Consider the following 13,356-nt stretch of genomic DNA (forward strand, 5'->3'; position numbering starts at 1 on the left):
CAGGCTGGCCCAGCCCAGCCTGCTTAAACATCTGGGGGAGTGAACCAAATATGGAAAATCTCTCTGTGTCTGTCTCTCTGCCTTTCAAGTAGATGGAAGTATATAAAAAATAAACTTTAAAAAAATTTATCTATTTGAAAGAGTTACAGTGAGACAGAGGCAGAGAGAGAGTGGTCTTCCATCTGCTGGTTCACTCCCCAAATGACTGCAACAGCTGGAGCTGCACTGATCCAAAGCCAGGAGCCAGGAGCCAGGAGCTTCTTCTGGGTCTCCCATGCTGGTGCAGGGGCCCATGGACTTGGGCCATTTTCTACTGCTTTCCCAGGCCATAGCAGAGAGCTGGATCAGAAGTAGAGCAGCCAGGACATGAACCCGTGTCCATATGGGATCCTGGCACTGCAGGCGGTGGCTTTATTCACTATGTCACAGTGCCAGCCACTAAATTTTTTTTAAAAGAACCAGTTCTCCATCAATTTTTTCCATCATTTTCCACTTTCTATTTTATTGATTTCTGTTTTTATCTTTGTTCTGTTTTTATTTATTTTGGATTGAATTTGCTCTTCTTTTTTTCTAGTTTTAAGGTGGAAGCTTAGATCATTTTAGACCTTTCTTCTTTTCTAATTTAAGCACATCAAGCTATAGCTCTCCCTCTAAATTATCTCATGAATTTTGATACAATTTAATTTTTCACTATTAAAAATATTTTATAATTTCCGTTGTGTTTTTATTAATCCCTGTGTTAGAAGGTTTTTTTTTTTTAAAGATTTATTTATTCATTTGAAAGGCAGTTACAGAGAGAAAGAGAAAGAGAGAGGAAGAGAAATATCTTTCTTCCATTCACTCTTTCACTCTCCTAATGGGCTCCGTGGCGAGGGTTGGGTCAAGCCGAAGCCAGAAGCCAGGAACTCCACCCGGTCTCCCACGTGGGTGGCACAGGCCCAAGCACTGGGCCGTCTTCCACTGCATTCCCTGCAGCATTAGCAGGGAGCTGGATGGGAAGTGGAGCAACCAGGACTCAAACCGGCACTCTGGTAGGGGATGGCAGGAGCCAGGTACTTATCCTGGTCTCCCATGGGGTACAGGGCCCAAGGACTTGGGCCATCCTCCACTGCACTCCCTGGCCACAGCAGAGAGCTGGCCTGGAAGAGGGGCAACCGGGACAGAATCCAGTGCCCCAACCGGGACTAGAACCTGGTGTGCCGGCGCCGCAAGGCGGAGGATTAGCCTAGTGAGCTGCGGTGCCGGCCCCTGCCTATTTATTCTATTTGTTCTTTGTTTACTCTTCCTCTTCTTGTTTTGTTTTGACTGAGTGTATTTTTGGTATTCCAATTACAGTATGGCCTTATTATGGATTCTTTTATTTTTTTGTGAAACCTTTTATTTAAGGAATACAAACTTCATGCATCTCACAATTACAATTTTAGGAACATAGTGATTCTTCCCACCATACCTGCCCCCTCCTACCCATTTTCCCACCCCCTCCTCCCTATCAGGGATTCTTCTTTTAAAATGCTTTTAGTGGTTGCTCTAAATACCAATATTAATACTAATGCTAATCTATCACAGTTTATCCCTTAGATGTCCCATATGCATTTTAAGCTTCACATATCTGAAGCAGAGTTCTTGATTCTCCCTCTCAATGCTGCCTCACCCTGCTTAGTCTGCCATGTTCTAGTTAATGGTTCTACACTCAATTAGGAGAAAAACCTCGGAGTTAGCTGTGAATCCACTATTGCCTTCCTCCCCATATCCAGTCCACCAGTAAATCCAGTAGTCTACACATTGCTGCTGCTGCTGCTAGCACACCGGGCTAAGCAGACACACCCATCTCTCACTTGGGCTCCCTGAAGGAGCGCCCGATTTCCTTCCTTTGGCTCTTGCTCCCTACAGCCTGTTCTCCAACTGGCAGCTGCAACAATCTTTCCCAGATATGTCACTCCTCTGCTTCAAGCTTTATAGTGTCTTCCTCTCAGGCTTACGTTAACAATCTAGAATAATCTGGGGCCAGTGTTGTGACGTAGTAGGTCAAACTGCTGCCTGTGACCCCGGCATCCCATGTGGGTGCTGGTTTGTGACCCAGCTGCTCCATTTCCAATCCAGCTCCCTGTTAATGGCCTGGGAAAAGCTGTGGAAGATGATGGCCCAGGTCTTTGGGCCCTTGCACCCCGTGGGAAGCCTGGATGAAGCTCCTGGCTCCTGGTTTCAGCCTGGCCCAGCCTTGGCCATTGTGGCCATTTAGGGAGTGAACCACCAGATGGAAGTGTGCATGCGCTAACTCTTTCAAATAAATAAAAATGTTTTTTAAAAAGGCATCTAGAATCCTTTTGGCCCCAAGTGACCTAAACACAATGTGGTGCTGGTCTGAGTTTCTGACATCAACTTCTACCGTGACTTCCACACTCAATGCACTGCAGATATATGGGTTCTTACTGTTCTTAAAATAGCATGCTCCTCCTACCAGGTCATAAAGTCATTGTCACTGCAGAGTACTTGATTACTGCGTCTCTGATGACTGTCCTATAATATAATTTGATACTCCTGACACATCATATTTTTAAGAGAACACCTTTCCTCGAGTGCCTCAGACCTCATTGCTTTCACAGAACGAGGATAATGTTTTCATTACTTTTATTATTTTAAAGATTTAGTAAAGAGACTGGATCTGGTAGACTTTTGGGGGTATGTGCGTTATGTTTTTATCAAACTACACTATGAATGGACCGCCTTGCAATATGGATGTTAATATAATGTGTAAAGGGAGATTAAAGAGTTTGATTTAAAAAAATAGCATGTTGTAGCCGGCGCTGTGGCGCAGCGGGTTAATGCCCTGGCCTGAAGTGCTGGCATCCCATATGGGCACCAGTTCGAGACCTAGCTGCTCCACTGCCGATCCAGCTCTCTGCTGTGGCCTGGGAAAGCAGTGGAGGATGGCCCACATCCTTGGGCCCCGGCACCCATGTGTGAGACCCAGAAGAAGTTCCTGGCTCCTGCCTTTGGATCGGCGCAGCTCCGGCCGTTGCAGCCATCTGGGGAGTGAACCAGAGAATGGAGGACCTCTCTCTCTGCCTCTCCTCTCTCTGTGTAACTCTGACTTTCAAATAAATAGATAAATCTTTAAAAAAAATAGCATGTTCCTGCCTGAGGACCTTTTTTTTCTAAAATATTTTTTATTTATTTGAAAGAGCCAGAGAGAGAGGGAGACACACATGCACGCACACACAAACACACACACACAGCAGGATGGGGGATGAATCTTTTCTCTAGTTCATATTTTTAAATATGATTTTTTATAAAGATTTATTCAAAAGTCAGAGTTACACAGAGGTGAGGCAGAGAGAGAAAGAGAAAGAGAGAGAGAGAGAGAGAGAGAGAGGTCTTCCATCCACTGGTTCACTCTCCAAATGGCTGCAACAGCTGGAGCTGCACTGATCCAAAGTCAGGAGCCAGAAGCTTCTTCCAGGTCTCCCACGTGGGTGCAGGGGCCCAAGGACTTGGGCCATCATCTACTGCTTTCCCAGGCCATAGCAGAGAGCTGGATCAGAAGTAGAGCAGCCGAGGTCTCGAACCGGCGTCCATATTAGATGCCAGCACTGCAGGCAGCAGCTTTACCGGCTTCGCCACAGCACTGGCCCCGGTTTACTTCTTAGATGACCGCAATGGCCATGGCTGGGCCAGGCTGAAGACAGGAGCCAGGAGCTTCTTCCAGGTCTCCCATGTGGGTGTAAGGGCACAAGCACTTGGGCCATCATCTACTGCTTTCCCAGGCCACAGCAGAGAGCTGGATTGGAAGTGGAGCAGCCGGGACACGAACCTGTGCTCACATGGGATGCTGGCATCTCAGGTGGCAGCTTTACCTACTACCCCACAACAAGAGACTCAGGCCTTCTCTTTTTTAAGACTAATTTATGAAAGGCAGAGAGAGAGAGAGGAGAGGAGAGAGAGAGAAAGAAAGAGGGAGAGGAGAGAGAGAGAGAAAGAGGGAGAGGAGAGAGAGAAAGAGGGAGAGGAGAGGGGAGGAGAGGAGAGGAGAGGAGAGAAGAGGAGAGAAGAGGAGAGGAGAGAGAATTTCTCATTTCCAAATGACTGAAAATATTTGGACTGTGCCAGGCTAAAGCCAGGAGCCCGGAACTCCTTCTGGCTCTTCTACAGGGTTTCAAGGGCCCAAGCACTTGGGCCACCTTCCGCTGCCTTCCCAGGATCATTAGTAGGGAGCTGGATCAGAAGCAGAGCAGCTAGGACTCGAACCAGCGCTCTGCTACGGCGTGCTGGCGCTGCAGGCGACAGCTTAACCTGCTGCACCACCATGCCAGCCTCCTGCCTGAAGGTCTTTGTGCTGACTCTTCCAGCTGCCTGGTATCTTCATGGCTCCCTCAACATTTGGATGCATGTTTACAATGTCACCTTTGACCAAGCTACCGAAAATACCTCCTCATGCCAACCCATTATCTATCTACAGTACTGTTTTAGTCTCTTCATAGCATTTATTGACATCTGAAACTATATTAGTTGGCTTGTTTCGACTTCCTTCCTTCTTAGAATGTAAGCTTGATTAGAATAAGCGCATAAGTTGTTCAACACAGCACCCTCACGCCAAGAACCGTTTCTGGCATGCACCAAGGGTTCCATAGACATCTGTTGATTGGGTGAACCCATCATGTGCGGGTTTTTAACTTTTAAAGAGAAAGAATCCTTAGGATTCGTTGGCCCACCAGCACACGAGTGAAAATTCAGTGTCTCCTAGTCCTTTCTCTAGAAGAGAACGAACCCTTTATGTTAGATGCACTCCCCTTAGTAGACTTCAGATACGGGTATAGCCAGTGAGGCGTCTCCCCTGAGTGGCTTCCCACGCCTGTCCTGAGAAGTAGGTGATGGGCATTTAATTTGATTAGATTATTTTATAAATATACCAATTTTAAAATAACGTGACTAGGGCGACTCTGGGAAAGAAATGCAATGCAGGCCCTGGAAAGAGAAGCAAACCGTGTGTAATAGATGCAGCTAATATGTCTACACTGCAGCTCAAGTCCTGACAGGTGACGCCGAGTCCTGCTCCTGCCCCCCAGGGCCACTTTCAGTGTTGCTGTCAAGGCCAGAAGGCGACGAAACTCGCCCCTCGGCGAGTCCTCACTCAGAACAGTCCCTCGCTTCCCAGCTGTCCGCAGGGCAGAGAGGACCCGGCACCACTGCTGGCCACCTTCCCCGTGGACCTCCTATGGGACACGCGCGTCTACAGGGAGCATCCGTCTGCCACCAATGGCTCCTCGGTCGTACGAGTCCCAGCAGGGGCCAGGGCACGACGGGCATCCAGAAGGTGCTATGACAAGAGAACAAAAAGAAGTCCCGGAATCTTGCACGCGTCGGAGAAGAGGGGGTTAAAGGAGTCCTCGCTTGGCCAAGTTGTCAAGATCTCAAACCCCACTGGTGACAAGAACAAGGCTGCTGGGAGAGAAATTACTGGGACTGCAGCCAGCAAACAAGGACAGGGCATAGGCAGGCAGCGGGAGGAGTTGGAGGTAAGCCCCTCAGGATCTGCTCAGGAGACCACTGGAAACCCTAGAGCCGCTGCTGCCACCAACACACAATTTTCGTTAATTACCTCAATTGTGGCTGTTATCCCTCTAATGAGAAACACAACTTGACTTCTTAGCAGGCAGCGACACTGGCAGAAAGCTGAAACCTGAAAATCAGCAGATACGGGGCTGCATGCGGCCCTTTCGGTAGAAATTAAGCCACATCCCAAACACAGGGCCAGGGGCTCCAAATAGCTTCAGACAGCACCAGCCGTGCAGGGCCCTCGCCAGGCACCGGATGGACGCTCTCCGGGAGGACTTGCCCAGAGAGGCCCCCAACACAAGTGCTCATTTCAATAACAGAAGAAAATAAACATGGGGCTTATTTATAGCGCAGGAGAGGGACTGGAGCGAAAAGAGCTGCTCATTTGGTAATCCCGCCTGACGGCCCGGATAGGATCCAGAGCCCCAGGGTCAGCAGAGGTAGGGGCGGAAGACGGCTCGCTGCCAGCATCGCCAGGCACTGTCTGGCCAGAGACCTGGTCATACGGAGGAGACGCAGGCGCCACGGCATCTCGCCAGCCTAGGTCTCGGTGGGCTTGCCATCTCCAGCCCCCGGTAGAGGAAACCAAGGCGTGGGAACGGATCCCTCTAGGCCATGGGTCGGGGGCGGGCCGGGGTACCACTCAGGGGAAGGTTCAGTGACAAAAGGATGTTTAGACCCATGCTACACCCTGCACCCCACAAACCGCACCCTGCATCCGCTCCAGAAGATGGAGCTGGGATGGAAACAGGTAGGCGCAGAGCCTGGGCCCCCAGCCACCGCACGCCATCCCACAGAGCCCGAGATGGCCCACACAGCTCCTGGACAGCTCCTGAACCCGGCACCTGGCACCTGGCACCTGGCACCTGGCACCCGGTGATGACGGAACAAACGCCTGTCACCTCACCCGGATCGGTGAACAGTAGTTTGTTCTCCGGCTGAGCTCAGCATGTTCCTGGAGTTGCCCATTGGGTGCACACTCAGAAAAGCCCACAGAGGTTGTCTCCTGAAGGGAGGCTCTTCTGGGAGACACGGCCCTAGCCTCGGCCTCAGCGTGAGCCGCGCAGGCCCCTGCTCTGTCGGCATCTCCAGCCTACGTGCAGGTGCTGGGGAGGTGCCCGAGAAGATGGCGCGCGAGGAAGCTTCCAGCACAGACACAGCTGCCCGGGGCCTCTTGAGAGTCACCTTGTCCCCTGGCTGACAGCTGTGTCCTCCAGGGGAGGGCAGGAGAGGCAGCCAGGGCCCCCCCCCCCCCCCCCCCCCCGGTGCAGAGTAGAGCGAAGCAGGACGCTCTACGCAGGACACAAGACACAGGCCCGGGTGTTAGGGACTCAACTACTTCCCCAAGAGGGAGGCGGCCTGCGAAGCTGGGAGAGGCGGCCGAGGCCTTCCCAGCCATCTCCCCGCCTGGCCAGACCCGGGGAGCCACACAGCCCGGAAGCCGAGGGCCCCCGAGAACCCACTGAACAGGTGGAAGACAGCTTGTGGGCTGAGTTGGGAATGCTGGCCCCAGATTTCAGCCGAACTCACAGCAACCGCCCTAAAGAGAGGGGAAAGCCGCAACACACAGGGGGTGGGCCCGCCTGCCCGCCCCTGCCCCGCTCTGCTCTGCTGGGAGCTGCTTAGGGGAGCCTCTTCAGACACGCAGGCCCCGGGTGCTAGACTACAGCGGCCCCAGGCTGGCCCTGGTTTTACCTGGCAGTAGAAAAACCGGTGAGCACCGGACACTGGCCAAGGCTGGGAGCCCCAGGGATTAGAGAGCCCTGGAGGGAGGGGCGGGGCAGGGACAGGCCCCTCGTGCTTCAAACGCCTCCGGGACATGCGGTGGAAAGTTCAAGTTGCTTCTACAGCCTTCCTGGTGGCAGCTGCCTGCCCGTTTGGTGCTGACTCGGGCCAGGATGTTCCCCGGGAAGGGGCTGGAATGGTCTGGATCCCAGCCTAGTGTTCCGTCTCTGCCTCGCTGTGCCAGGGCCGCTACAACCCTCTATGCAGCTTCTCTGGCCAGGGCGTTACCTGGGCCGGGAGAGATGGAATAGGCCGCCTGCCCCACAGGAGGCACTTGGGAGGCTCAGGGTGGGTGGCCGGTGGGAAGCTCTCCACACCCGAAGACTCTGTGCCCCCTCCGCTGGGTGCCCACAGGCCCCCGGGCTGCAGAACCCATGCTCTTCCCAGGCCTGCTCTCCGCTTTGTCTGCTTCTTGACACCACCTTGGCTGAAACCTGTCAAAGCGTCTCGGATTTAATCTAGAGCCGCGACGGCGGAACCCGTGGCTACAAACCTATGGTCCTCCAGGGACAAGAATCCTCTGGCCTCCTCACCGGCTGGGTGCCCATCGGGGACCCAGGGTAGGGGGCAACTCCTTCAACTGACAAGCACAGAGAGGGAGCTCGCCTTCTCCAGTGCCCAGTCCTGCCCAGCACAGGGCAGCAGGACGGCCACAGCTGCGACCTTGATGACATCAAGGTCAGGAGGCAGCAGGGCATCATGGGTAGGAAGGAACCAGTGATATTGAGGACCAAAGTTGCTGTGTTTCCAACTTGTCCAGAATAGGAGGTTTTTGCCCAAGCATGTGTGAGGTTTGCTAAATTACACACGATAAAAATACTGTCTCGTGTTAATCAGCAGAAAATTCTATTTCTTACCCCAGCATTCCAAGTGGACCCAGCCCTGTGAGGTCCTTGGGGACACCAAGGCAGTGGCTCGGCGCACACACTTGGGCCAGGGCCAGGGCCAGTTCAAGTTCGTCTTCTCTATGGGCCAGGAGGATGCAATTTCCTTAAAAAGATTTCTTCGTCTAACAGCAGCTGCTGTCTGCTGTAGGCCAGAACACGACATTCTCATTAGCATTATTGTTTGGCTTCTGAAAGTGGGGTCGATGGCATACCCAGGGCAGATGAGCCGCACCCAGGCCCATGGGCGAGGCATGCTGGGTAGCAGCTCAGGAATACACCAGACAGGAGTGCGGGGGGCCCGGCCCCCTGTGGATCCGGGAATCACGTCACTTGCTGGGTCGTCTTCTGATTCTCACCATGAGTGCACCACCTGCCACTCACGGGGTAGAACCTTTGAAGTTTGTGCTAGGTGCCGAGGCTGCCGTAATTCTTCTCTAACTCATTGTGTGATATGTTGCAAAGTCTGACCTCGGGTATGTGCAGAAGTGGGGAGGTACTCAAATAAAGCCTTTATGTCCTTCAAGCCCAGGCACTCCCGCGAAGGTGATGAAGTCACACCCAGCTCCCTGGGGTTCCCAGCGATCTCAGATCAGAGAGCTTCTCTGCCAAAATCAAAGGGCTAATAGGGTTTTGGAAAAGCAAAGCGAAGCAAAGCAATTTACCCGTTCATTGGGAGGCAGAACTAGGTCAGAAATCAGCCACCAGGAGTGTCCCGTGATGAGTAGATGGGGAGAGACAGACGCAGGAGGCAGGCTGAGGGCCGTGTGAGCACCAGTCTCGGCTTTCAACAGGGATTCCAAGGTGAGGCCCTTCCCCTCCCCTGCACCCCGCCCTCCCAATCTGGGCAGCCAAGCTGGAGAACCCCTAGCAAGGTCAGAGGCACCTGCTGCTTGTGCCTGCTGCCGGTGTCTCGCCGACAACACACTTGCCTTCTCTCGTTGCTTAGCGTGCCATCCCCGGTGCAGGGAACACAAGAGCCACAGGACTTCCCAGGTCCCCTGCGGACCAGTGCGTGGTATCCAGGCTCATACAGCGTCCTGAGCACCTGTGTTTGCAGCTGTGATACTCCCAGCCCTGGAGTGTACGGCAGCAAGGTGAGTGGACTGGCAGAGGCGAGCTCTCCCTCCTCCCTGCAGCCGCTGTCCATCACCCTGTCCATCATCCCGCCGCTCCTAGGTAGGAACCCAGAGGAAGCTCTCATGACGCGTCCCCCTTTCTCTTTGGCTACTTCCGATCTTTCTCTTGGACCCCTCCCAGTCTGTGCAAACACATCCCAAGCGACTCTTGTCTAACAGCACAGCCCAGTAAGCGCGCACCTTCACGTCACTCCCTGGGACTTGCACACCCCTGGCTCCGCCTGGCACAGGGCTAGGTTTCCATGATTACATCCACATTCTAAGCAAATTGTTATGCGTTTTGTGTGCTGGGGACATATGTTATGGCTAAAGCCCAAACTGTGGCTAATCTTAATATTAGAGCCAGATAAATTGGTTTCGAATCCGTAACATTTAACATTCACCAGAGGAGACTGGTTCATCAACTGGGCTCACAGAGGTAGAATTCACACGTGTGTGCTATTACTAAATGCTGAAATCTAATGATTTAAAGGATATGGGCAACTGTTGCAAAGCAGTTGTTACAGCAGCACTTAACGTTAGCCAGAAGGTCCCTGGCTAATGTTATGTTTATACGCACAGAAGGGGAGGGGGCAATCTGGCATCCCCTTGGGTGGAGGCGGGTCACAGGTCCCTCCACAGTACCAGTGAGGGCGCCCCAGTGGACGGCTCCCGCAGGCCCAGGAACACGGATACAACACCGACGGGACCTACTCGGGCAGCCCGTGGTCCCCAGGCGGTTCTGGGAGTCACTTGCTCTTAGAGTGCTCAGGGCTTGTTCTTCTTAGGACGGAGGCGCGTGAGACCCAGTACTCCTCCTGCCTCTCCAGACTGTCGGTAAACCGGAAGATGGAGTTAAACACACCAAAGGAGGACAGGGTCTGGACTATGGAGAATCAGTGTTGAAGACACGGCAGAAAAGGAATAAAAATCACTTTAATCACATTCAAAAAAGCCAAATAGAGAGTTCATGGAAGTGCGAGGATCCTGACTGAGCAGTGGGGCCTCTTCCTCCCCGTGAGCCCAGCATCCTGGGTCCCGAGGCCTGGGTCGAATCCCACCAACGTGTTTGGGGTCTGCAGCCAGTTCCGGGCTTAGCTGTTTCTCCACGGAACTCGCTGATGTGAGATAACCAGAAGTCTTAGAGTCGCGTTTCCTTTCCGACTGCAACACTGGACGGCGGCTGAGCTGTGAAGTCTGGAGCGTGCCCCAAGGGCTCCCACGTAGCACTTTCAGAAAGAACCCACTGGCGACCATCAGAAACACAGCCACGAGGCGGCCCGGGCCCAGGCGCCGCGCCAGCCGCCCGAGGCTCCTATTCCTGAGAAAGTGGGCGAGGTGGGGCTGTGCCAGGACCCGGGATGTCCGCCTTCCGCCCCAGACAGCGGCCTGGGCAGCAGAGTGCTGGCCGAGGAGGCTCCGCCCGGGCACGGTTCACAAGCTGCCGATGTTGGGGAAGCTCTTCAGCTTCTCGGGAAAGTCGTCTTTGTACAGGACGGGGTCCGCTCGGTGCTCCACCACCTTCAGCGGCATGGTCCCGAAGACGGAGGCGAACTTGTTGATGCACTCCGACCTGTGGGGGAGGGGGCGGGCGGGCGGGGAGAGGGATGGGACAGGCAGAAGAGCAAAGTATTCAAAACATAACGTTCAACACTGAAACACCAACATAGTGTCCCCAGCCTGGCCCGTGCATAACATTCAACACCAACAAAGTGTCCCCAGCCTGGCCCGCAGCTCCTGAAAAGGTGGAGAGGCGGGGGTGACAGTGGGGCTCCTGCTGCGGGGGAGAAAGTGGGCCCTGGGATGCCATGGGCCTGCAGGGGTCAGCCTCTTTCCCCTCCCCCTCGAATTCCAGTCATTTTTCCAGCTCCAGGCAGGCAGGCCTCAAACCAAGGTGGATTAGCTGCCAACAATCCTTAACCCCATTTCTGCCAGCGGAAGACAGGCCAAGGATGGAGAGGAAAAAGCCCTTGGGCTCCGAGCTGTAGCTCACTGAAGCCGAAGGCGAAGGCGGGAGGGAGGGCCTGGGCCGTGGGAGCCACGGAGGGCGAAGGAGCACAGCGGGTGGGTGATGCGAACCTCAGCCGAGGCTCTGCTCGGCCCACCAGCATTTCTGGGGCGCCCATAGGCGGCGTCAGCCGGCTTGCCCAGGCTCAGCTGTCACAATTTCAGTTACCTTATGGGCTGCCTGGGAGCAGCACAGCACTGTGGAAGGGGCTGGGAGGAGCGGCTAGGGTCCTCACTGCCACCCTGCCCCCCCAAAGCCGGGTTGTCGGCCCCCCTGGAGGTGAGCAGGTCAGGCACGTTTTTTGGGGGAATGGTTCAGGTCAATCAGGCCAACCGAGTGTGACAGCTGGGTAATGAGGGCGCGGCGGCAGCAGACCAGAGGGGAACACAAGCCTGAGAGAGCTGCGTTTGAAGTCCGGGGGCCGGCAAGGATGGATTTCAGAAAGGTCAACACGCTCGCTCCTCTGCCAGGCCCTCAGAGAGCTCCGAGGAGAACAGGCTAATCAGAGGCCGGGCCGCAGACCAGGCACAAACCAAGTCTCTTTGTCCTGAATCGGGATTTTAAAAAATGTGTTTATTTTCATTTTCTTGAAGGGCAGAGAGACAGAGACACGTGTAGAGAGAGAGATCTTCCACCCATTGGTTCACTCCCCAAATGCCCACAATAACCAGGGCTGGGCCAGGCTGAAGCCAGGAGCCAGGAGCTCCATCCAGGGACCCAACTTTGTGAGCCGTCACTCGCTGCCTCCCAGGGTGCACACTGGCAGGAGCTGGAATCGGAAGCAGAGCCAGGCCTCCAGCACTCTGACACGGGACGCAGGCCTCACGAGTGGTGTTGGAACCACTGCACCAAAGGCTCGCCCCTCAAATTACTGTAATCAACAAGTCTGTATGCAAGTGCTTGGGTGTTAGGAAGAAACCAAATAACAGAGAACATCTGTCACTGTGAATTCTTTTCTCTTGGTCAATATGTATCTAAAAAAATCTGTGATTCCATTGTGAGCTTTCCCCTACCATCACCGTCACGAACAACACATCAACAAGTGCTATTTATTATGTGTCCCGAGCTGCGTCAGAAGTTCTTTCCATGTGTTAATAACTCACTTAGTCCTCCCAACAACCCATGCAGTAGGTCCTACTACTATTTCCGTTTTGTTTGGGGAAGACTGATTCCATCTTCCTGCTAATTTGCACCTTGAGAGGCAGCAATGGTGGCTCAAAGAGTTAAGCCACTGATGGGCCAGCGCCGTGGTGCAGCGGGTTAATGCCCTGGCCTGAAGCACTGGCATCCCATGTGGGCGCCAGTTCGAGACCCGGCTGCTCCACTTCCGATCCAGCTCTCTGTTGTGGCCTGGGAAAGCAGTAGAAGATGGCCCAAGTCCTTGGGCCCCTGCACCCATGTGTGAGACCCGGAAGAAGCTCCTGGCTCCTGGCTCCGGATCAGCGCAGCTCCGGCTGTTGGGGCCAATTGGGGAGTGAACCATCAGATGGAAGACCTCTCTCTCCTTCTCTGCCTCTCCTCTCTCTGTGTAACTCTGACTTTCAAATAAATAAATAAATCTTAAAAAGAAAAAAAAAAGAGGAAATCCAAATGGCCAACAGATACATGGGGAAAAAAAAAAGAGTTAAGCCACTGCCACCCACGGGAGAGACCTAGACTGAGTTCTGGGCTCCTGGTTTTGGCTTGGCCCAGCTCCAACTATTGTGGGCATTTGGGATGTGAACCAGCAGATGGGAGATCCCTCTATCTGTATCTCTCTGTCCGTCTCTCTCTTAAATAATAATACAATAAATAAATAAAATAAATTATGAGTCAGAGATTAGGTAATTTGCCCAAGGAGCCAGAACTAGAAAGTGGAGGAACTGGGCTTCCCAGCAAGGCGTGCGCTGGCCACGGAGCGCGCTCCTTGCCTCTCACCCCGCCACAAGTCGCCAGGAGCCGAGGTGCTCTCCTGCTGGCGGGCTTCTGAGACCTGGGGCGTGCTAGTCCTGGCTGCCACCATGAGGGG

General features: G+C 53.7%; 1 protein-coding gene across 2 annotated transcripts in view; it reads right to left on the reverse strand.

Moving 5' to 3' along the window:
- Window positions 1–10,258: 10,258 nt before the first annotated feature.
- EXT2 (exostosin glycosyltransferase 2) overlaps window positions 10,259–13,356 on the reverse strand; it is a 159,385-nt gene continuing 156,287 nt past the window's right edge. For both annotated transcript variants that reach the window (XM_008270099.4, XM_070071335.1), the window contains exon 14: window positions 10,259–10,913. In XM_008270099.4, coding sequence (XP_008268321.1) covers window positions 10,775–10,913 — 139 coding nt within the window. In that variant the 3' untranslated portion in view covers window positions 10,259–10,774. The remainder of the gene's footprint in view (window positions 10,914–13,356) is intronic.

The sequence above is a fragment of the Oryctolagus cuniculus genome, chromosome 1, assembly GCF_964237555.1.
Source record: "Oryctolagus cuniculus chromosome 1, mOryCun1.1, whole genome shotgun sequence".
In the NCBI taxonomy this organism is placed as follows: Eukaryota; Metazoa; Chordata; class Mammalia; order Lagomorpha; family Leporidae; genus Oryctolagus; species Oryctolagus cuniculus.